The 23,187-nt window shown below is 44.4% G+C and overlaps 3 protein-coding genes across 7 annotated transcripts in view; 2 read left to right on the top strand and 1 right to left on the bottom strand.

The window, feature by feature from the left end:
- The window catches only part of LOC124483458 (lectin L6-like), a 504,761-nt gene that overhangs the window by 48,683 nt on the left and 432,891 nt on the right, over window positions 1-23,187 (top strand). The gene's annotated exons all lie outside the window — the stretch shown is intronic.
- On the top strand, window positions 56-6,542 carry nde1 (nudE neurodevelopment protein 1). Of its 3 annotated transcripts, none has more exons than XM_047043929.1 (10): window positions 56-452; window positions 738-851; window positions 1,080-1,233; window positions 1,735-1,883; window positions 2,191-2,327; window positions 3,481-3,660; window positions 3,868-3,953; window positions 4,095-4,246; window positions 4,585-4,655; window positions 5,550-6,542. In XM_047043929.1, the coding sequence occupies exons 2-10, from the start codon at window positions 769-771 to the stop codon at window positions 5,600-5,602; spliced, it is 1,065 nt and encodes a 354-aa protein (XP_046899885.1). In that variant the 5' UTR covers window positions 56-452; window positions 738-768; the 3' UTR covers window positions 5,603-6,542. The 3 variants fall into 3 exon arrangements, with proteins under 3 accessions (XP_046899885.1, XP_046899884.1, XP_046899886.1); XM_047043928.1 differs by having other exon boundaries at window positions 57-452; window positions 761-851; XM_047043930.1 differs by having other exon boundaries at window positions 61-452; window positions 761-851; window positions 4,585-6,542.
- Window positions 7,248-23,187, bottom strand: part of myh11a (myosin, heavy chain 11a, smooth muscle) — a 32,326-nt gene continuing 16,386 nt past the window's right edge. For 2 of the 3 annotated variants that reach the window (XM_047043901.1, XM_047043902.1), the window contains 36 exons: window positions 21,989-22,081; window positions 21,708-21,771; window positions 21,031-21,129; window positions 20,780-20,923; window positions 20,456-20,551; window positions 20,153-20,271; window positions 19,799-19,951; window positions 19,456-19,629; window positions 19,071-19,244; window positions 18,718-18,832; window positions 18,333-18,526; window positions 17,771-17,892; window positions 17,546-17,615; window positions 17,184-17,344; window positions 16,790-16,898; window positions 16,503-16,634; window positions 16,056-16,262; window positions 15,746-15,883; window positions 15,453-15,576; window positions 15,121-15,292; window positions 14,722-14,934; window positions 14,326-14,470; window positions 13,994-14,200; window positions 13,713-13,817; window positions 13,396-13,548; window positions 12,865-13,113; window positions 12,474-12,686; window positions 11,963-12,175; window positions 11,518-11,679; window positions 11,225-11,353; window positions 11,034-11,122; window positions 10,766-10,889; window positions 10,389-10,597; window positions 9,820-9,928; window positions 9,181-9,353; window positions 7,248-7,801 (listed from right to left, as the gene is read on the bottom strand). In XM_047043901.1, the coding sequence (XP_046899857.1) occupies window positions 7,669-7,801; window positions 9,181-9,353; window positions 9,820-9,928; window positions 10,389-10,597; window positions 10,766-10,889; window positions 11,034-11,122; window positions 11,225-11,353; window positions 11,518-11,679; window positions 11,963-12,175; window positions 12,474-12,686; window positions 12,865-13,113; window positions 13,396-13,548; window positions 13,713-13,817; window positions 13,994-14,200; window positions 14,326-14,470; window positions 14,722-14,934; window positions 15,121-15,292; window positions 15,453-15,576; window positions 15,746-15,883; window positions 16,056-16,262; window positions 16,503-16,634; window positions 16,790-16,898; window positions 17,184-17,344; window positions 17,546-17,615; window positions 17,771-17,892; window positions 18,333-18,526; window positions 18,718-18,832; window positions 19,071-19,244; window positions 19,456-19,629; window positions 19,799-19,951; window positions 20,153-20,271; window positions 20,456-20,551; window positions 20,780-20,923; window positions 21,031-21,129; window positions 21,708-21,771; window positions 21,989-22,081 (5,286 nt within the window). In that variant the 3' untranslated portion in view covers window positions 7,248-7,668. Of the gene's footprint in view, window positions 7,802-8,577; window positions 8,611-9,180; window positions 9,354-9,819; window positions 9,929-10,388; window positions 10,598-10,765; window positions 10,890-11,033; window positions 11,123-11,224; window positions 11,354-11,517; window positions 11,680-11,962; window positions 12,176-12,473; window positions 12,687-12,864; window positions 13,114-13,395; window positions 13,549-13,712; window positions 13,818-13,993; window positions 14,201-14,325; window positions 14,471-14,721; window positions 14,935-15,120; window positions 15,293-15,452; window positions 15,577-15,745; window positions 15,884-16,055; window positions 16,263-16,502; window positions 16,635-16,789; window positions 16,899-17,183; window positions 17,345-17,545; window positions 17,616-17,770; window positions 17,893-18,332; window positions 18,527-18,717; window positions 18,833-19,070; window positions 19,245-19,455; window positions 19,630-19,798; window positions 19,952-20,152; window positions 20,272-20,455; window positions 20,552-20,779; window positions 20,924-21,030; window positions 21,130-21,707; window positions 21,772-21,988; window positions 22,082-23,187 lie in introns of all 3 variants that reach the window. The other variant, XM_047043903.1, reaches the window with a different exon arrangement.

Here is a 23,187-nt window from a genome sequence, read left to right as displayed (position 1 = left end):
TAACAATGCAATGGTGATATGCAGTCGTAAAAGTTCTAGTGTTCGCATGCGATACAGAATGCCTGCCATTTGATGTGATTTTGTTTCTGGAACATCTTACTAAGAAACTTGACACTCATTCGAGATATTTTAAAAACTACAAAACTTTTAAATTCATCAAGGCGAAACCTTTCCAACCCTTCAACTGTTTTTGAGCAAGGGGACGCACCCGTTGATTGGTTCATGTCTGTATCTTTTTGTGTCAGTCCACACAATCCACCAATAATATTGCGCGCTGCAAACATGATTTGTATTTGGTTGTGATGTTGGACGTCAGTGCAGTCAGTTGACAGCAAGTTAGCTAATTAGCTAGCAAAATGCTTGCTTTGTATTAGATGGCTACTAACTGATTAAGTTATTGTAGTAGTGTTAGCATTTCAAAATCTAAAAGTGGTACTGCTCTACGTATGCCGGTAAGCATTTGGTTACTTTTCTATCATGTGCTGCTGTACTGTACGCTCAATTTGAATTATAACTATTGTTGAATGCACGGCTATTCTAGGAAGCTAGCTAGCTAGCATGCTACCTAGTTAAATTCTGCTGAATATCCATCGCACTTGTCTATTCTTTTTACATTAAGTTCAACCGACCAGTGTCGTTAGTAGTATAATTTATTGCACGGCATGATAGGAGGAACTTGTTGGCTTTGACTATAATCCTCCAGTGGCATCTTCTTAACATGTGATTAATTATTGTAGTTGTGACAACAAACTTATTGTAGATAGCACGATGGGAGAACCAAATACAAAGTTCGGGTCTGCGGAGGAAGAAATGTGCTTTTGGAAGGAGCAGGCAGAGAAACACCAGCAAAGGTAAGACTGAGACATTCCAGAACAACGGAAGAGTTCCCCGACCATCCGCGCTATTCACATCCGATATATCGGCCACAACAGATGGCTATCTTGATAGCTGTAGCAAAGACGTTTCCGAATTAACAAAGTGATACGATGATGGGTCCCATATGATTATTCTTGCCAATGACCATAGTAGCTCATTCTTTCAGCTCTATTGGGGTTTGACGTGTGCGTGTGACCATATAGGGCCGAGGAGGCTCTAGAGGAGTTGCAGGAGTTCCAGCAGATGAGTCGGGACTATGAGGCTGAACTGGAAGTAGAACTGAAAACTTGTGAGGCACGAAACAAGGAATTGCTTTCGGATAACAACCGACTCTGCATGGAACTGGAAAACATTAGGGTACGGCATCTAAGTTTTTCCGGGTCATTCTTGCTTATGTTGTTGTGCATGTTGTTGACTAAGACTGTGCTTAGTTTGTGAAGTTTTAGTGAGTACATCTCAATAATGCATACACACACACACACACATACACAGTCAAAGTTGTCTCCAGGCACTAATTCACTAAACCCACAGCCAGCACCAAAGGCTCTTGTGTAAAGCCATGATGGAGCAGCTGACTGCTATTTTTGCTCAAAAGTCCAGAGGGAAGACAAATATTATAGAGAGAATACAGATTTCCTCCAAAAAAAATCAAAATTGCTTAGGAACAGTCAGGGAGACAAAAGTGAAAAGGAGCTATATAATGCTAAGCTGAACTATCAGTTTTGCTCCGAAACACAACTTGGGAAATTAACTGAAATGTGATCAGTAGACTGTGTAAAAAGGGGGAGTGTGTTATTCTAGAATGTCTTTTATTTCAACATTTGTTTTGCTTCCTTCTCGTTTGCCTCATCTTCACAGGAGAAGTTTGAGGCCCAGCATTCGGAGGCCTTCAGACAGATCTCCATGCTGGAGGGAGACCTGGCCGAGACAACGGCCGTTCGAGACCACCTGCAGAAGTACATCAGAGAGCTGGAGCAGTCCAACGATGACCTGGAGAGGGCCAAGAGGTCAGTCAGTCTGTCTGGATGATCTTTGACCTGTACTGGGTCATGGTATAAGGGTTTGGGACATAATTGTATTTGTTGTCTGGAAAGCAGTCTGCACATGAGTTTGATATTGGATGAATAGGCTTCTCACACAAACTTGCAAGAGAACATGAGAACAAGCTCTAGCCAACAGATAACATTAACATTTAAGACTCATTGTCATTTTCTACTTGTAGAACACATGCACAATAATCGCTTAGTAACGTCTAGCTCCAAATAATAACCTCAAAAACTCAATAACCATGACTGTGTCTCTCCGGTATCCCAGGGCGACCATTATGTCACTCGAGGATTTTGAACAGAGGATGAACCATGTGATCGAGAGGAACGCCTTTCTGGAGAGTGAGCTTGATGAAAAAGAGAACCTACTGGAATCTGTCCAGAGGCTCAAGGACGAGGCAAGAGGTACTCATAAACACACACACACACACACACACACCAGAGCTAATGTTCGCAATAATCGCTGATCGTGCAAGTTCTTAACTCCATTCTGAAGCTAGGCGTCATTTGATAGCTCATCGACCCAACTCTAATGTTGTCTTGGATACAAATGTCCATTGTATTAAGCACATTTATTTAGAAAAAGCTGAAGGACCAGCTTCTTAAATAGATTCTATCAACAGTATTTAAGAACTACTCTGCATTTTTCAGAATCCGAAACAGGGTTATTGACAAGTATTTAGAAATTAACTTTTGTCTGCTGATGCATTGCATTAAACATGTAGTGCAAGGACAAAAACAGGCAAAATACAGAGACATAAGTGACAATTGTACAAAGAGAGTGTTATGAGATAATCATGTGAGAGACAGAATTTGGTCCAGCTGCTTTGAAGAGGGTTCTGCCTCTTGAATAACCTACAAAATGTCCCAAGACTGAGAGAGTCCTCGTTGTTGTTGGGGAAGAGGGGGGATTTGTAGACAGGCTCCGGGGGTAGGAGGAGCTGGTGGTCTGGAGCTGGTGGATGGAGACATGGGGGATGGTGTCAGGACTGGCCCATTGCCTGTCACATTAACAATAGACCTCATTCAGGTTGTTGGCGAGTCATTAGTGTAGTGGGGAGGGGCTTTCAGTTTGTAGAAGGCCCCTCCAGACAGAGTGCGAGTTGGTTTCTGAAAACTTGAAAAAGTTTCTCATAGTGCAGTTGTTTAGCATCTCTCACCACCCTGCCAAACTTGTATTTAGACTCTTTTAACTGGTCCTTGTCCCCACTCCCCAACCCTTCCCCCTTCATCAACCTCAGCTGTCCGAGTTCAGCTGTAATCCACATTTAGTCATTTAACAGACGCTCTTATCCAGAGCAATTTACAGTAAGTACAGGGACATTCCCCCCGAGGCAAGTAGGGTGAAGTGCCTTGCCCAAGGACACAACATCATGTGGCACGGCGGGGAGTCGATACGGCAACCTTCTGATTACTAGCCCGACTCCCTCACCGCTCAGTCATCTGACTCCCTAATCCAGGGGTTGTTGTTGTTGCTGTTGTGGTAACCTAACCTGGTGCATGATGGTACACAGCTGTCCTCACTGAAGCTGATTGTCGGCCCCTGTGTTATGGACAGACCTGCGGCAGGAGCTGGCCGTGCAGCAGGTCCAGGAGCGACGACCCTCCAGCAGCCTAGGCAAGGACACGGACAGGACCGACTCACTGTCGCGGTCCTCCCCCGGGTACCCCTCGCTCCCGGCCACCCCCTCCAAACCCCTCAGTACCTTCACCACGCCCGCATCCAACATCCGGCGAGGTAAATTCAATGGCTGCTCTTTCTGAAATGGCATAAAGAAAGATCCCTTCATGCTAGCACGTATCAATCCATATCTTAGCGTCAATAGTGGATACTGTTAAACCAGTGATGTGTATATGGGATTTTTCACAACCCATATACCGTTGTATTGGTTGATGTACTATGTCCTTGTTGTACGGTGCGTTTAGTGTTTGTGTTTGTGTTCAGGTGATAACCTGACAGGAACCCCCCTGACCACGTCAGCCCGCATATCAGCACTCAACATTGTAGGGGAGCTGCTTCGAAAAGTTGGGGTAAGAGAGACCCTCAGGTTTTTCCCGTTGTAATCAAAGGGCTTATACCCATTCCGATTACACTTAAACACAACCTACGGAACTCTGATGGCGATAGATATTCATGAACAAGAATGCCCTGTCCTGTTTCGTCTTTCCCAGAACCTTGAGTCCAAGTTGGCGTCCTGTCGAGAGTTTGTGTACGACACGTCGACAAACAGGCCGGCTCTTCCGGCAGGGCCCAGCTCTCCCTCTGCTCTAGAGGGCTTAGAGGTCCAGGCCAGCAGCATGAGCCCCCCTCCACAGTACGACAGGTAAGCAGGAAGTCTCTCTGGTCACCTGACTGTTTCAGTAGAGGATATCAGTCGTCATCCTTCCTTTCACGGGTCTGTGAGGTAGCTTCTGATCTTGTCTTGTCCGATCAATGATTCTTCGTTAAAAAAAACAATTTTTATGAATAAAAGTTACTTTTATTGACCAAATTTTCTTCTTTCACGTGTTTTCAAACCGGAACTTGTTTTTTTATTTGGAGTGTGCATCTCCACTGAATATACTTTACCTCAAGGACGTGTTAGCAATGTCATACAGGCAACAGTCCTAAAGCTGTTTAGTGCTAACCGTGATCTTTGTGTGTATGCATCGTTTCTTCCAGCTTGGTGAAGAGGTTAGAGTTTGGACCCGCTCCCCCACGTGGGCTCTCCCAAGGCTCCCAGTCACCACAGGGTGGGGTTAAGATCCTGCTATGAGACGCATGCATACATGCACATCACTGTACCCCACTATCAGACTACTCCAAAGTTCCAATACGGTTTTCAGCTGTGTGCCCCACACACACACACAAACACACACACTTATTCACACTGAACCCAACAATGTCCCACTAAGAACTAAGAAGCCGCCCCCCTCCCCTTTCCCCCTTGTAATGCTGCATGGGCTGACAAAAATGACATCCTAATGCTACCATATTACAGCTTTTTAGCTTGAAAGAATTTTGGAGACGTTGAATGACAAATGCTGCACACCCTCCTGTCTCTCCTTGTTCTCCCAGTCCACAGTCTTTATGTTGTGCCACTAACCCTTTCTGGTCCATTTTTTACCTTGCTGTCTTGAAGCCAGTTTGTTTTGCTAACAGTTCCTACATGTCGGGTCAGACAAGAGTTAGTGTTAGCATTTTAGCCATTGCTGCCTTGACCAATATTATCTCCTCATTTAGTATTTTCTTGTCATGAACTGGTCATGGCTTCCTTGTAGCATATGTTTAGGTCGAAAGGTTAAAGAGAAGAAAGTTATGACTATAGCTATGTAGCTTTGTGAAAAGTAGAGTGCTAAGTTCTCAAGTGTTTCAAAAGTTTGCAATATGAGGCTTCCACGATATCTGTCGGAACATAACACTTTTTTTTAGAGCACAATTACCAGAGAAATTTCGGCATGTCTGTTGTTAAATTTTTTATAGTATTTTTTTAAGACATTGACGCAGCAGGCTTTTCTTATCTTCTGAGTTCATAATTAAAGAAGTTTAGTCAGTGCCTCGGTCTGCACTATTTGAATGTATACCAATGTTTCTGACAGGGATTAAACCTCACATTCCACAGATTTTCTCTTTGCTGTCCTTTGCAGCGAACAAAATGTCATTGGAGGAGAAAAGGGGAGAGCCTCACCTTCTCCAATGAGTTTCAAGGAGGCACTGAGGGGACAAAACAAACAAATATCGAGGAAAAACTCATGCAACCTTCCTTCTCCTGCTTGAGATATCATCAGTGATAATATGGGAGTGGATGTGAGTGTGCTGCTCTGTGTGCCTGTCACCGATCCAGGCAGATCAGATGGGTAATTTCTTTGTAAGGAAGAAGGCTGAAAAGGGCATGTAGTTCAGTATTGGCCTTTGTTTGAACTTGTCTCAAAGTTGAAGGTCATATCAAGACAGAAATAGCAATAACGGGCAATAATAGATTTTACGGAGTTCAGAAATAAGCACACGTCTATTCTATTTTTCAGAATTATGTTCTAAAGAGTAGTGTGGCCGGCCTTTATAGACTGTGACATGTTGTAAACGGGTCTGGTAACGTTACGCAGTGTTTTAAGCTGTGTAATGTTGTGGGTTCCTAATATTTTCTTGAAGGTCTGTAAATGGTGGAAGTTCAAACCTACAGGGCTGTGGTCTGCTATAGTCTGCCTATCCCAAAAAGTGTGTATTGTCTAGTCTGTACACCCTCTGTAAACTAAACTTGAAAAAAAAAGGAAGTTGTTCCACTGATAGTGCTTCTCTGGTCTTGGCTTCTCTGTCACTAAATATGACTGTCATCGCTTCATCATTGCACCGAAGAAATCTATCAATATATATGTCTGAACAAGGAGCGTCACAACATATACCAATGTGTAGCGTGCTGCTCAGCTGTTGACGTTGGTGAGCTGTTTTGTGTGAATTTTGACCCAGGAAGTGCAGTGTCTGTAAAGTCGACTGTGGAGCTTCTCACATTGGATATGTAGCCACTGGTCATGGCTGTGACGCATACACTTTTCGCCTCCCTGTTTGGACTATGTTCACACCCAATGTGTTCTATGTATACTTGTTGGTTTGCAAATTATTTTTTATTAAAACAGAGAAAAGTATTGTGTATGTGTCTTATATTTTAAATGTGGAACTAGATAGACATTAACAGTCAGGAAATTTGTGTTTTTTTTCACTCTTTATTTCTTGTGCAGGTGATTCCACAATTTATAGACAGGTTCAGTTTGAAGGTTAAAACATCATTTGGGTAAACAAAGCATGGTGACAAACAGTATCTTGGTAGTGACTAGTTTTTAGGATGAAATATGCATTTGGATATTTAAATGCATAATGATCTGGACTCAGTTATCTAACACCATTTCTGAATAGGCCATCTAGATAATAAAATATATTATCACATAAAACTATTTAGTCAGATGGATCTTATCAAAATATAGAATGGTGATTTTCAGTGTAAAGGTAAACATACTAAACTGTCTATATTTGACAGCTTGTTACATACACTTACTTTATCTATGAGGTGTATTCCTTGTCCAAGCCATGGACAGAATAAAGCTGTTGCTACAGTTGCAACTGTGTCAATATTGGTAATCCATAATAGCAATACATTTGGACTATGTTTTATGTTCTTGGATGGGTATACTTCATCATGGTAGAAATATTTTGCACTGAAGTGATTTAGGTTGGTCTTAGGTACCTAACCTAATGTACTGTACCACAACAATGTCTCCTAGAAGAATCTAAAAAGGCAACAGCAGTCTCAAAAGACAGGACCAGTCGAAATGTAATAAGAATGGGTAATGTAATAAGATAATAGATTTACATAAACTCTAAATATATCAACATAGATGTATAAAAAAATCCGATAAAGTTTGAAAGTGGCTGAAAGGGATACTTGACTTTCCTTTTAGGTGAAAGGGGAATAAAGAATGATGTACCTTAAGAGGGCGCAAAATAATTCAAAAAAGAAAATATAGTCATTCAGTGCAGTAGAAAAACAGTGCCAGCAAAGAACAGCAAAACAATCATCAACACAATGACACTCTCAAAACCTCTTTGGTTGGTTATAGAATGTTAAAAAGGTGCTCTAGGAAATAGAAAACGAATCAATTTGAAGTGATCTGGACTAAGAAACATTGAGGCTTTCTGGATGATGTCTGGTGTTGGATTTCTGCCTGTTATGCAATATTGATTCTGATCGTGTCGGGAGAGTGAATTCCTTTTCTTCTACTCGGCAGACTTGGTTCCGTTGAAGTCACCCTGTGAATCTCCATCTTCTTCATCCTCGATTACCCTCCGGCCACCGCCACCTCCCCCGGCACGCCGTGGTGCACTGCTGAAGGAGGGCTCGTTGCCACGCCTTAAACAAAGATTCAGACATACACGCATATACAGACACAGACACAGAAATAGACAAACATATACACATGTAAAGCAAACTTGAATTAGTGTGGAATAAAAACAGACCGTTTTTCGGATAATGTTGGTGTGGCATTTGAAACTTCATGAAATGTTCATGAAGGTCCAGAAATTTAAATACCCAAAATAAACAAAAGTGACATTTTATGATCAACCAACAAAACGTAAAAATGGTTGTCTAGCAATACTTACGGACAAGGTTGATGCTGTTGTGACACATTTTTTGATGCCACTACCATTTAATTAAAAAAACATTGTATTTTACTGTGAAAACCAAACCAACAGCTGCCAACAACACCTCTGTCAAGTTATGCTTAACTTTGGATGAAAAACACAGTCAAGTGATCAACAATGGGATGAAAGAGCAAATAGTAATTGAAAACGCTGTGTGGATATGGTGTTGTTATCATAAGAGTTAGCATGGCAGTTATGATTCAAACTCATTCCATTCCTGACTTCAGGGAAATGAGTCAGGTTTAGACCAACTAAACCAAGCATGGAGAAAAATATGGTCACCAATGAAAGTTTTTTTGTTTTGAATGCACTGCATTTCTCTTGCAGGGTTACAGAATCGTTTTTCAGATAAATACACAATTGAACCATATTTTCCCTCGTATAGGCATACTGATGGAGAAGAGTCAAAGTGTATGGGCACGGGGGTGAAGTTAGAGACAGCTGGTGAAATGTTGATGTGGTAACATCTACGAGCAGAGGTACCTGCAACATTACTCCTTTGGCTCTGGGTTGCCTCTGCAATAAAGACAGAAATGCTTTGGGTTCCAGTGGGAAAAAAACAAGTCTGACAGATGATGTGAAGTAGGAAAGCGCACACTGGATACTGTGTATCCATTTGCATGAGTTTAATTGGAATTTGTGAAGTGTGGTTGGGTGGGGGACGGGCAGCTACATAAACAGGAGTGCGGTTACATGCAAGAAGTCAAACCGACCAAGCTCCCCCAACTTCTATTTTACTGCACCGCTGAATAGGTCATGGTGTTCTGGAAGTGTGGTGAGATCGGCCTGCTTTCAAACGTATTTGAACATGTGTGAGTTTGTGAGGTGCTATTGATTTGCCTCGCAGTTGTTGTTTTTTGAAGTGACTTGCATTGAGCCAAATCAGTGAGGACCGAATGGGATCGCTTGTTATTCCACTGTGCACGTAGCCCTGCATACAGGACATATGTGTTGTCCAGTGCATATCCGGTGGACTAAAAATGTCATGTCAGGACAGAGGACGTTACCAGAAACTTGAGAGGACACTAAAAAACAACACAGGAGTACACAAGATAAAACCAAAACACGAGAGTCATTGAATTTTACCTGAGTTTGCTCTTGAGGGAGTTGACCTCACGGGTCAGTGCGTCGTTAGCCTCTGTGGACTCGTCCAGCTCGCGCTGCACCTTCCTGCGGCCGGCGGTGATGCGCTGGGACTCCTCCTCCGACTCTTCCAGCTGCCTCTTCAGCTGCTTCATCCGAGCCGTAGACTTGTCCGCCTGCGGGGGGCCAAGGAAACAACAGGATGGTCAGACTTCCACCAGACTGTCATCACCCCCTAATAGCATGATACAGCACAAAATAACACAACATTGTGTGACTTATTGATGACCTGGCACCAGGAAGAAGAATGAGAGATTAGATCTGTGTTTTTTAGGGGAATAATACTTGACATGACAGGTGGGAGGAATTAAGTAATCCTTCAGTGTCGTCCAACCATAAGTAACATGACATCTTAACTTCATAACAGTTTGTAATTTATTAGCATGAGACAGGTTTCAGAGCTGGGTTATTTGCATAAAAAAAGACAAAGAGGCTTTCTAAGGCTTCATAAGACTGTCATTTGGGTTCTTAGCTAATTCAATGTTGGTTAATCTGTAAAAAAATAAGATTTAATACAGTCCGACTGTTTTAGCATTGCATTAGCTTCATCTTGGTTTGTCTGGGTGTAGATTGGTAGAGTACCTGGTCTTTGTACTGCTCTGCCTGTTTCCTCTCATCCTCCACCTGAAGCATCAGATCCTTCAGCTTCTTGTCCTTCTGACGCATTCCCTTGGCAGAGGCCTGCTTCTCCCTGCACACAGCGAGCCGCCATTATACCACCAATGTGGCCGAAAACATACAACTGGAGACGTTTATTCACTTAGGTCATGGTATTAGTCTTTCACTTATGGATATATGAAACCTGTGAGGGTACAGATAATGTTTGTTGAATTATTTTGGATCGTGTATTACCTTATGGGTCCAGCACAAACACAGACACACACAGATACATGCGTGTACGCAACAGGGACGAGCATCTCGTTGCATGTCACTATCGCTTCCTCTCTCACCTGCCCACTCTGGGGTCACCTCACCTAACGTTCCTTACAGCCGCAATGACCACCATTTAGAACAGTTTACTTTAGCCAGCTACGCGACAGGAAATCTAGCATGTCGATGGAGCGGGCGGGCGGTAATTCGACTGAGGGGTGAGTTTGAACCGCTTCAACTCGATTAGACGTCCGCACACGCACGCACGCACGGCTCCTGACCTGCTCTCCTGTTCCAGCTGCTCCTCCAGCTGAGCCACCTTGGCCTCCAGGGCGGTGATAGATGACTTGAACTTGGACTTGACCTGGTTCTCCATCTCCTGGAGCTTGGCTTTCAGCTCCTTGTTCTGCCTCTCCATCTGCTGACGGGCACTCTCGTTCTTCTGGGAGGTGGTGCGCTCCGTCTGCAACTCGTTGTTCAGCTGGTCCACCTGAGGAGCGGTCAAAGCGGTCAGAGCGGTCAGTGTGGGGTCAAGGAGGAATTCTGCTCAAAAAACTCAGGCACACAATGGGCCAGAGAATGGTTCAAACGTCAGCAAGCTGTCATGGTGTGGTCCTGCGGTTGAATATGGTCAATAGCTTCCTTGTGTGAGTTGCACCTGTTGCGTGCTCTTCCTCAGCCTGTCGTTGATGATCTCCATGTTGCTCTGCTCCTCTTCCAACTCCTCCTCCAGCTGAGAAATCTTGGCTTCCAGGCGACGCTTCTCATCAGACAAGGCCGACCTGACACACACACCCGCAAATTAAACAGTAGCGACCCAAAATAAACAGTGTCTTAGAATAGTGTTCAATTCAGTGTTCACTTACACATACTTGGATAATTAAACAAAAAGGGTCATTATTGTTCAGAAAGCAATTTCGACTCACTTTCCCGAAGAGTTGCTTGCCAGCTCATCAGAAAGCTCATCTCTCTCAGCCTCTGCTTGCTTCCGTGCCCTGTCAGCAGCTGCTAGGTCCTAGAGACACACACACGTACACATACACCCGTTTAGGATGAGCTTGTGATATGGCACCGGATTAGCTGTGTATCAGATAGGGTTGACGGCTGGCAAGGTTACCTCTTGGACCTGCATGAGCTCAGCCTCCAGACTCTTGGCCTTCCTCTCGCTCTCCTTGGCCGTGGTCAGAACCTCCTCCCTGGCCGCACGTGCATCGTCCAGCTCCCTCTGGTAGTCCTTCATCTGAGCCTGGTGGTGCAGACCGAAGAGGAGAGCGACAATAAGACGATAAGACTATCACGTGGGATAAGGTACCTAACTACTAACTATACATATTAATGCTATTCTTTTTTTTCCGCCACAAAAGCTACTACGGATATCCATTGTTTTCAACGTTGCTCAGTCCTTCTGACCTGGAGCTTGCGCAGTTGTTTGATGGCCTCATCCCGTCCCTTGTTGGAGGTCTCGATCTGTCCCTCCAGGTCCTTTATGTCTCCCTCCATCTTCTTCTTGGACGCCGCCACCGTGGCTTTCTGCTTGCGCTCGTCCTCCAGCTCTGTCTCCAACTCACGCACCTGGACGGGCCAATGAAACAAGATGCATGATATGGTTGCTTTATTTCTGGTGAATCTTTAGCCACTCTTCTTATTTGCAAACTAGCTCGCAGGTTAATATGTTTTGGATTAAAAAGGAAGGAATGCCAGACTACATTTCAGAGAGGTGTCCGCCGAAAAATAATTTCGATTGAAGATTTATTTCAAAACGTCAACGCAACACCTAAATTCTGTGGGCCGCAGATGTTGCACGGAGTTATTCACGCCGCAGACGTTTTTCCCCCCCAAAGAACGAATCCTGCACCTGTTTGATGAGCTGCCTCTTCTTCTCCTCTCCCTGCTCGTCACGTCCCAACAGGTCCCTTTCGAACTGGGCCTTGAGGGCCTGCATGTTGACCTCCAGACGCAGCTTGGCGTCCTCGGCTGCCTGCAGCTCGTCCTCCAGCTCCTCCAGCTGGGTCTTCATCTCCTCCACCTGGGCGTCCAGGCCACGCTTGGACTTCTCCAGCTCGTGGACCTTCAAGGTGAGGGAAGGCGGGCATCATCATCAAGTTCAAAGATTAGTTGTACTTCGTATGTGTGTGGAATGGAATGAAAAGTTTAGCCTCATGTAGCAGAAGGTTCATAGAGACAACACAAAACATTGTGAATGGAAGGAGTGAAGGTGGTTGGGTGACGGCTTGCCTAACGAGTTCACGGCCGCACTCAACCATCCACAACATTTTCCACCTCCACCGTATTCTGCACTAAACCTTTATGCCCCGATTTTTTAAACATTTTGGTGCTCCTTGGATTGAAATAATCGACAGACTTACGCTCTTGCCCACATCGTCCTTGGAGCTGACCAGGTCCTCCATCTCGATCCTCAGGGCCTTGTTGGCTCTCTCCAGCTCCTCTCTGGAGTCCTGGGCCTCCTCCAGAGCCCGGGCCAGGGACAGAGTCTTGGTCTCCTTCTCCCTGGCCTCCGCCTCCGCACGGTCCCTCTCATCCGCGTACTTGCTGGAGATGCTCTTCTCCTCCGCCAACATCTGAAGGGGAAAGGCTTAGGTGTTCTTTTTGTTTGTGGTATATTTATTAGAATACACAAAACTAGCATGTTTGTCAGCAGACCCACGTTCCCCTTTGAATTCCCTATTTTACTACTAAAGTACAATCAGCATCCTAATATCTTAAATCTCCTCAAGGGTCGACCGATTGGCCTCTGACCTGGTCAAACTTCTTCTGCTTCTTCTCCAGATTGGAGACAATCTGCCTTTGGTTGTCCAAGTCCATCAAGATGTCCTCCAGCTCCTGCTGCAGACGGTTCTTGGTCTTCTCCAACTTGTCGTAGGCTGAGGCCTTCTCCTCAAACTGGGTACTGGAGGCTTCCAGGTCCCTCTGTAGACGTTTCTTGCTCTCCTCCAGGAGCTCAACGTTTCCAGCCATTTCCTCCAGCTTCTTTTTGGAGTCTGACAGCTGGAGAAGCAGGTTCAAACAGGTTTCAAAAAGTAGATGGATTAGTTGAATATCCAGGACAATGATACAACACAAAGTGTTTTAATGAATTACTACATTTACAAAGCAAAAGCTGAACGATGACTTCTGTCTATGGTGCGCGGTCAAGGTAAGAGTCATTAGAGACGTCTTGATGTATCTCGCTAGACATAACTCTTTAAGATTGCATGAATGTTACACTGCTCTGACAGTGACCCCCCCCCCCCTGCCCCGTCACAATGTTGTACTCATGGGCTTCCGTACCTGGATGTTGAGAGTGGAGACGTGTCTCTCCACGTTCCTCTTGGCCTCCACCTCCTCATCCAGCTGCTCCTGCAGGCTGTTCTTGTCGTCCTCCATCTGACGCAGGCGGGTGGAGAACTGCAGCTTCTGACGAGTTTCCTCCGCTAGCAACTCCTATGGATGTCAACGCAGATGAGGGTTAAAGGTTCCAGTCCCAACTTCAACAATGCACAAGTACATTTGAGATACGGGGCTATGGAATATCGTTCGACGTGATGAAAACCAATTGAGAGCTCTCTCAGTTGCAGAAGTTGTCCATCTGCGGTGTTTGTGTGTACCTGTGTATCTTGAACTTGGGAGCTCAGTGTGGTGACATCTTTGCTCAGCTTAATGTTCTTGCCCTCAGCTTCATTCAAGAGGTTGGTGACACTCTCCAACTCAATCTGTGGGGTCACAAAAATGAAAAGAGTCAGTCACTTTAACTGAAATCCATATCTGGTCTTCATCCAGTTGATATGGCAACCTTTTGATACAACTATACTTTTCTCCAAAGTGACGTACAAACAAGTCGCACTTCATTAAGGCTGCACTTCACTCTTTATCTCCAACCCTATCTCACCGTGATCTTGGTGCAACGTTCTCCCAGCTCGCCCTTCTGCCTCTCGCCATCGTTGAAGCGCGACTGTAGGTCGGTCAGCTGGCCCTCCAGCTTCTTCCTCTTGTTTTCGCCATCTTGCTTGGCCTGGACCAGCGAGCGCACCTCAATGGTCAGGTCCGATGTCTCCTTCTCCAGTGCCTGCTTGGCCTTCTCCAGGTTTGACTTCACCTGGTGGGCAGCCAGGTGGGAAAACGTTTATCCTTCCATTCATATCGAATTATAATCATTATAATGTGCATCCAAAGCATAGCATAGTACAGTCCAGATAGCATAGCCTATTTGAGGGATCCTACCCGTTTGGACTGCTCAAGCTGCTCGGTGAGCTCCTCCGCAGCCTGTGTGTGTTTCTGTCTCATCTCCTGAACCTGGGCCTCATGGGTGCGGTTCTCGTCCTCCATGGCTCGCTTGAGCAGGGTGACCTCCTGCTCTCTCTTAGCCCTGCATGGAGAAGGCAGGGATGTGTGGAAGGATAGACGGATGAACGGATGAACGGAAGACGCAAGCAATGCACCGTAGGGTGGTGAATGCACGGATGGTTTTGGTGAATGTACGGATGTAGAAGCCAGGCAACGCATAGGGGGAGTCGCATAGGGGGAGTCGCGCAGTGGGCGACGGAAGATTGGATCTATTCAGAGTCAACCCAATCTTGGAAGACGGCGACAGATGAAGAGAGGACTAATGGTGCCCACCTGAGCTCTTGCTGGGTGGCTGTGCTATCCAGCGTGTCCTCCAGCTCCGACTTGAGGGCCTCCAGCTCCTCGCCCAGGTCTCGCTTGGTCTTCTCAGCCTTGTTTCTGGCCTGCCTCTCGGAATCCACGTCCTCCTGCAGGTCTGAGATGTGGCCTTCCAGCTCCCGGATCTTCTTCAGCGCGTTGTTCTTCTGGGCCATCTCGTCCTCCAGCCTGGTGAGACAGAAACAGTTGGTTGTGTTTGTCTGCGTGTGGATTCAACTCGTCACGGAGGTTTTCCCACGTCGAATACAGGATTTAGACCACTTCAAACCAGAAAAAGCGCTTCATTCTACAAATATACACAAAAAAGTGTTGTGTAGATGCGGTGGTCGGGTACTGGGCGGTGCTTAGGCCCACCTCGCCAGAGCGGCCTGGAGCTCCTCCTCTTTCTTGGCGAGCTGGGCTTTGAGGTCGGCAATCTGGGCTTGAAGGTCAGCGATCTGTTCCTGAAGGTCGTTTGACTCGGCCTCAAGCTTACGCTTGGCCTTGTCCAGCTCCTGGCGACCCTTCTCTTCTTTCTTCAGACGGACTGTAGGACAACAGACGGACATTATAATCCTGCATGGTAGGATAATGGTCTACAATATTAGGACTCTAAATGCAACCCTTCACCAGGGTTAATAGTAATAGGGTCTCATGGTCAATGTAAAATATGCATTTGTTTTTTGGATGAACAAGGGTATACCGACCCTCCAGTTCAGATATCATGGACTCATGTTTGTTCTTGAGCTTGGTCAAGTTTTTGGACTTCTCCTCCTCCTCTGCCAGGTTGGAGCTAAAATCTGCTATCCTCTCTTCCATCAGTTTTCTCTCCTAAAATGGAAAAGTCAAATGGAAGAATCTTACATTTTCCCCAGGCTGTAACCATGGTTAATGAAAAAAGCTCCAATTTGACATGTAAGGATCACCGTTAAGTTAACCTTTTTTTGCCAATACTACTTTGACCCAACAACCTACAATTACTCCATGGTTGGAGACTGACCTTCAGTAGCTTGTTGTTTTGGTCCTCCATCACCAAGACGTCGTCCTCCAGCTTCTTGACCTTGCCCTCACAAGTCACCTTTTCCAGCTGCAGCTTCTGACGAGCATCCTCCTCTTCCTCAAGATGCTCCTCCAGGTCCTTTGGCCAAAGAAAATAAAGAAATGACACAAACATTTCCTCAGGTCAGTACTTGAGTCAAGGGATCAATATCCCTGAATACTACAACTTCATTCTTGCTGTATTTAGCGTCAATGACAATTGACAACACATGAACCAACGGGCTCAGGATAGGACAAAAGAAAAGACGTGCCTGCATCTGCTGCTGCATCTTCTTCTTCTCCACTTGCAGCGCCTGAGCCCGGTCCTCCTCCTCCTCCAGCCTGGCCTCCATCTCATGGAGGATCTCCTCCAGCTCCTGCTTCTTAGAAGCCAGGCGTACCCTCATCTCCTCCGCCTCGGCGTACAGCTCTGTCTCCGCCTGCAGCTGCTCCTGCAACGTGTTCCTCTCCTCGAGAACCTAACGTTTCGATTGGAGGGAGTAGCCGAACATCCAGAATCATTCCCATTCAGTTTTAAAAAGGTACTTCGTAAAATAGGATATCGAAGATGTAGGGAAACGATGCATTGCCCACGGTTACAACCTTGGGGTACATCAACTACATTTTGTTCCTGTGTTTATAAAAGAGTGCCACTATTGTAAAGACTACACACGTAGTGACTTGTAACACTGGGATTGAGAGTAGTGTGCGAAACCTACCGTTGTATGTTTCAAGGTGATCTCCTTTAACTCGGACTCAAACTTTATTGCGCTGTCTTTGGCTGTTTTAAGTTCTTCGTCCTTCATACCCATCTCCTCCTCTTGGCGTGTCACTTGCAGCAAAGGCTTGACCTATAGGACAGGAGGGAAGATCAAATGGCCCCTTCTTTAATAACAATGTCAACGACTAGCTCATTAACAACTCTCAACTAACAGTGGTTACAATTATGCCTGAAATGCAGTTTCCGAGTTTATAATCCCTTGACTGAAGTGTATGTGTATCTTACCTTGGTAAAGAGTCTCCACCACTGCCAGTTCCTGAGTTTGAGGTAGGCAGCACAGTTCCTCTGGATCACCTTCATTGCTGTCAGTTGCTGCTGCCTCTTAGCAAAGGCCCTGTGGAAACCAAGGAAGTTAAGCAACCTTAAAGGTAGAATATAGGTGGCATATAACATTATCGTATGCTAAGCTATCAGTCAGCTCTGAAATCAAAAGGGTTAGTGCTGTTTAGTGGGATACAAATTCACATCCTTGTCTTTATCTTATGAAAATCTAAATTCCGCATACTCTTCTCTTGCAATGGTAAAATGTAGTACATAGTTTGACACAAGTAATAGACAAGGGCATATATCAGCAACTTTGTCAAATCAATTAAAGATTGCATCACAGTCTGATGCTCACTTTCTGGCCAGGAACCCTCTGGCCTGCGACTGGAAGGCTATGATCACCACGGTGATCTTCAAATCTCTCTCTTCCTCCAGTTGAGCCAACACGCCGGTACGGAAGAAGATCTTACTCTGACCAATCCGGTACAAGTTTGGGTCCAGGTCCAGGTGTTTGATCTACACAAACAGGAAGTGATTGTAAAAAACAGGAAGTGAAATAATGAATGGCTCGTTTTGAGTGGTAATACAATACAGAATAGGAAACCTTTTTGCCTTTAGTGCAACTATTGTAAACCAATGTTTTCCTAAATGAGAGGGTATCTGTGAAGTGGGCTTGGTAGACATAATTTTGGGGAAAGACAAAAAGTTGTATCTTACCATAAGGCAGCAAGCTTGTTTGCCATCCATGAATCCTTTAGGGATAGCATTAGCTGCCAATATCTCATAACTGTACATAAAACATATCAGCAGATAAATTGCAGTTCAATAAATGAGTTAATGAGTGAAAATTAGTGAAAAAACGAATACCATACTGTTGTTGCAGTTTACTACATTTCAAAAATAACTTTCAGCGCTTCGTTACAGAAACCAAAATCTACTCACCGCTGTCGGAACTCCTGGAAAACAATGCGGTTGGGGAACCCTTGGCGACAGATACGGATTCCCTCCAACACACCGTTACACCTCAGTTGCTCCAAGACCAGATTAGCATCCAGCTTTCCCGCCTTGGAAAAAATAATTACATGTGTTTTCATTACATGTGTATATGAACTTGACTCTTAATCATCTGCTGTTATTTTGGGGTACACTTTTGGGGAATGCTTTTCTACTGTCTCTTTAGAAAGGAATCAGGCTAAGAAGGAAGTAAAGGAATACTGTTTTTATCATACTGTAATCTGTCAAAAGGCTGAATCAGTCATAAACGCATGCAAAGACTGTCTACACACTCCAAAAATTACTTTCAGTGGCCAGCCTCAACCTTTGTCACTTAATCAAATAAGTTTTTTTTCATAATTTATTTTATTTAACAGTAAACTTGCAACAGTAAACAAGTATCTACACCATGAGAGGAATTCTAAACAAAACCAACAAATTGGATTAGGAGTGAATTATATCAACAGCAACGAGACTCCGTTGAATCCAAAGCAACACTGGTGTCTCATACCCTCTTCTCGTGGTTAGGGATGATACAGCGTACGAAGTTTGGCTGGGTGTTGTGCAGGGTGGTCATTAGCTTGGTCAGGGACTCCTTGTAGAGCTGGCCTACTGTCCGGAACATTCCCTTCTTGGTCTTGGAGGCACTGGGCATGGAGCTGTCGGTCATCTTGGCAAGGGCATCCAGGCCAACAACGCGGTCACCTGTGTCAAACATCAAGTCCAGGTTGAGTTACATGAACATGTTACAAATATTCAAACTATAGTTAATCACCATTTAACTCAAACATATATGGTCAATTGACTGCATGTATATGTGCATATACTGTATGTATACAAATAAACAACAATAATTAAGACATTGAGAAAAAAAGGTAATATACAATAGCTCTCACCATCTTTCCAGAGGTCTTGGATAAAGGGGCTGACAGAGCTGATAAGCAGGGTTGTGACATTGTCATTGAGTGGGTCCATGTTCTTGGTCAGCCATGCAGAAGCGTTGTAGTCCACCTAAAGTCAAAACCAGATAACACAAATAATTAATTCTGAAAGAAAAAAACAAAACAAAAAACCTGGATGCTAAGAAACAGATACATAATAGTCTGTAACAGATTTAATGGAAAACCAATCCAAGGCACCACAAACTGGAATATTTGAATGTAGTATGAATATCGAACATGAATGGATATAGTGTGGACATTTGGAGCAAATGCATACATCTCAGCACGCAAGCACGAGCAATACATACCTTCCCAGCATAGTGGAGCACAGAGAACTCAGTCTTGTCTTTGAGCTGTTTGGGTTTGGCAAACTTGACATGGTTGACATGGGTGTTCATCAGCTTCTCTACGAAGGAAATATCTGTGGCTTTGGGGAACCAACACTCCTCATCCAGCAGAGCCAAGATACCTGGAGGGTTGTTCTACAGAGTGGAGGTGAGATATGGGATTGAGTAGATCTCTAATTAAAAAAAATCCTATTTGTACAATTGATAACACTGAATATGTTCATTGGTTTTCAATATTTTTATGGCATCCTTTTTGAGTTCAGAATATGGTGTTTGGGATATCCCAACTGGACATCCAATGACAAAACGTCAATATAAGAAAGAAACATAATTGTTTTCCACTCACCGGCCTCTCAATGAGCTCGATGCAGGGTTGCAGGTCTAGACCGAAGTCTATGAAGTTCCACTCAATGCCCTCCCTCTGGTACTCCTCCTGCTCCAGGATGAACATGGTGTGGTTGAACAGCTGCTGCAGGCGCTCGTTGGTGTAGTTGATGCACAGCTGCTCAAACGAGTTATTCTGCAAGGGGAAAAGAGGAAAACAAGTCAGCGTCAGTTGTCTGTTTGTTAAAGTTTACAGTACAAAAAAAAGCGATTTGAGCGGAATATGTCTCTAAATGTAATAATACATCTTTTGTGTAATACGTTTTTTTCACATGCCAACATATTTGAAGTTTTAAGAGGTAGACCTCAAAAATCTCAAAGCCAGCGATGTCAAGAATGCCCAGGAATGAGGCGCCCTGGCGCTTGGTCTTATCCAGAGCCTTGTTGACGCGAGCCAGGAGCCAGCGGAACAGGCGTTCAAACATCGCCTTAGCCAGGGCCTCGATGGCAAAGTCGGCCTGGTACACAAACAGAGACAAGGTACATTAAAGAAAAAAACAAAATCCCCATATTTGAACTATAAAACTGCATTATTCTATTGTTCAATAGTGTTATCATGAAGAGGAAAATGTAAAACATTTACAGAAAAGTCACAGTCTTACAAATCTAACAAGAAAACAAAAAGGAGTATTGGCTTTTGGCCATTCCAAACATTTTACCTGTTCTTTGGTCTGTGCCTTCTGCACAACCTCTCGGCCCACTTTAATGCGTGGAGTGAGGATGGCTCGGGTGAAGTCTACCACATTGATGCCCTGAAGATGGCACACCTTCTGGGCAGCTGGTGAATCGAGAGCAACCAAACAGCATGGTTTAATCACACAAGGCCCTTACCATCTCAAAGATGTTTACCAAGTGGAGTATTGGATCTATAGTTGAAGCTCCAAGCTTCTGGGATTTGTAGTTCATCTACGAAAGAGGAAGGTTGTGTTCACTGTGAGTTAGATGTATCTGTCACCCCTCACCTGTGTTGTCAGGCATGGTTGCCTGTTCCTGGTTCCTCTCCTTCTTAAACTCAATGTTCCCCAGCTGCAGCACTGAGGAGCATACCTTCAGGATGCCTGAGGAACAGCCAAGGCATGGACGAGTTAGCGACATTACTAAATAAAAAATGGCCTCCCTTATGAAACTTGCTTCGGTGCTGTTCAGTCATTCATTATGGGTAAATAGTTTTTACTATCAATATGACCAGAACCCTGGTCATACTCAGTAGAGCGTACTTGCCACAGGTTGTGGGTTAAACTTCACAAACATACTGTAGTTCTTGTTAGTTGAAAATACTGCATTACCCATCCTCTCTTCTTCAGAGAAACCCATAATGTTCATGGCCTCCATTGTCTCCTCGTACATCTCATCGTCCTGCTGGCCAGCGATCGAGACATTGCCAGCACTCAGGAAACGGTACTTGTTGAAATTCTCCAGCAGCAGGTCCTCTGGAACAATAAACCACAAATGACCAATGTATAAGAATAACACATCAATAAACAGCTAACAAACTGGGAAAATATGTCGGGTGAAGGAGGAATCTCCTTTAGCGTACCACGTAGCTTGTCCTTGACACCGGCCACCATGTAGTAGAAGATGTGGAAGGCTCTCTCTGTGTTGGCTTGGCGGATACAACGAGACTTTTCCAGCAGGTCTGATTTCACATGTTAAAGAAGTACTTTGAAGCTCTTTTTAATACGTTTTATTGTTTTTTGGGGGCCACAAGTCACAAAGACTCTTAAAGATAAATGTCTTACATGGTCCAATAATGCCTAGAAATATGTCTGTGACCTAGTTCACATGTGGGCCTGTTCTCGAGGACATTTGTGCCAAAAAAGGACCAAGATGACAATGACTCATGTCATGTATGACCTTAATTGACCTAAATACAGTGCATACTAAAATTCCACCCTAAACTGTCTACGTTATTCCCTGGGAAAGTCGAACTGTTGAATCAATGTCAAGCTATTAATGACCCCTGTATCAGTCCTCTAACAGACTGTCACTGTCCAGCTGCCAATGACCCCACTCCATGTTTACCTATGGTCACAAGGGAGACCATGACACTCCTTACAGGTATGTGTGAACAGCCCCCACACTCTAACTTCTCAACCTGAGTTAATGTTTGCTGATTAAACAGTGGGGCTAACTTGCAACTGGACGTTTGTTCCAGGGAGAGAATCTATTAGGGTCGCCCCTCGGAGAAATACACATCTCACAATATCATGATACAAGTTTCTATGTTGGCACCGACGATGTAGCCAGTCACATCAAAGTTGATGCGGATGAATTTACCCTGTGGGAGAAATTACAGTATAGGTATGTCACACATTGAACAACATTGACATTTGAAAAAACATAACTTTCACATTAAATACAAAACTACAACATTTATTATTTCACAATTGACCCAAACTTCAACATTCCACACATCAATGACTCCTGGAAACACCTGGATAACCTTACCCCACTACAACAGCAGGAATGTCTATCCCTGAGGTAAGATAACTCACAAATCGCGATGAGTTGTCGTTTTTGATGGTCTTGGCGTTACCAAAAGCCTCCAGAATGGGATTAGCCTGCAGCAGCTGTTTCTCCAGCTCTCCCTGGTGATGATAGTGTCACATGAAAATATCATAAAATCATCCTTTCATGTGACAAGGGTGAACAGATTATTAAAAAAAAGTCAAAAGTACACTATTACCGTTCAACTAATCACCTATAAGGCTTTTGTACTCCTACGGCACATATATAAACCGGGCTCACCCATTTGTCGCAAAATGGGACTAGATGGCCTACATTGTGGAATTGAGGACAACTTCACAATGTGCCAGTGGAGAGTTGAAGGTAACAAGTGAGAACTTGTTTGGAGAGAAGGTTTTTTGAGACATACCTCAGGCTTTCAAAGCTACTTCAAGCCCCACATAAATGGTCCACAAGGGTTGACACGCCTTAGAATGAGGGCTATGTCAGATCAGATCAAAGGACCTGTTCTCTCAGCGAGGGACACTGTGATGTATGTCTGATACATAAGACATGCACCGTCTACAGAAACTATGGCATGTTTAAAACCTCTTTATAAGACACACTTGATTTCAATTTTCCCCTGGGTCTGGTTTGCAGAATAGAAGTAGAAAAGGAAGGTTAGTGAGCATGACACCCCATCACTCCGTGTGGACCTAATCCCTTTGATCAAAGCTAGGGCGTCAGCATCAGACCACAAACCTCTGCCAACCACTCTCTCGCTCTCTTAACAAGGATCCCCTGGATGGCTGCTAGTATAGCCAACAAGCTAACCTAAGCCCATGTAGAGTGATTGAGCATGATAGCCTGTTTTGTTGCTGGCATCTGACTTCAGATAAAATGTTTCTGATGAGCAAGGATCATGCACCCAGTCCCTGGGAAAACTGTGTTGGAATAATCTAGGTTTAGAGTTCAGAGTTGTGCTAACGAATCACATACTTTTGTAGGTGGTGTGTGTAAATGATTTAACCCTTTTGCTGCCTTCGGGTCACATGACCCAAAGCTTCATAACGAACCATCGTTGTGTTTACCCAATTTTACCCAATACAACTTTCTTTTAGCCTTCGCAATGTGGGGGGTCTGAGACAGCCCAACGGATAAAATAAAAAAACTTCACTTTGTTTTTGTAAGCGGTAAAGTTGTTGCAATACGACGGTGGGTCACAATGACTGACGGGTCAGAATGACCC

The sequence above is a fragment of the Hypomesus transpacificus genome, chromosome 21, assembly GCF_021917145.1.
Source record: "Hypomesus transpacificus isolate Combined female chromosome 21, fHypTra1, whole genome shotgun sequence".
NCBI classification, from domain to species: Eukaryota; Metazoa; Chordata; class Actinopteri; order Osmeriformes; family Osmeridae; genus Hypomesus; species Hypomesus transpacificus.
Note: the sequence above shows the minus strand (reverse complement) of the source record. Positions and strands in the feature narration are given on the sequence as shown.

Coding starts and splice junctions, on each gene's coding strand:
- nde1 (XM_047043929.1), top strand. CDS start 769: ATGGGAGAACCAAATACAAAGTTCGGGTCTGCGGAGGAAGAAATGTGC. Junction 2,328..3,480: donor GCTCAAGGACGAGGCAAGAG/GTACTCATAAAC, acceptor TGTTATGGACAG/ACCTGCGGCAGGAGCTGGCC. Junction 4,656..5,549: donor AGGCTCCCAGTCACCACAGG/GTGGGGTTAAGA, acceptor TGTCCTTTGCAG/CGAACAAAATGTCATTGGAG.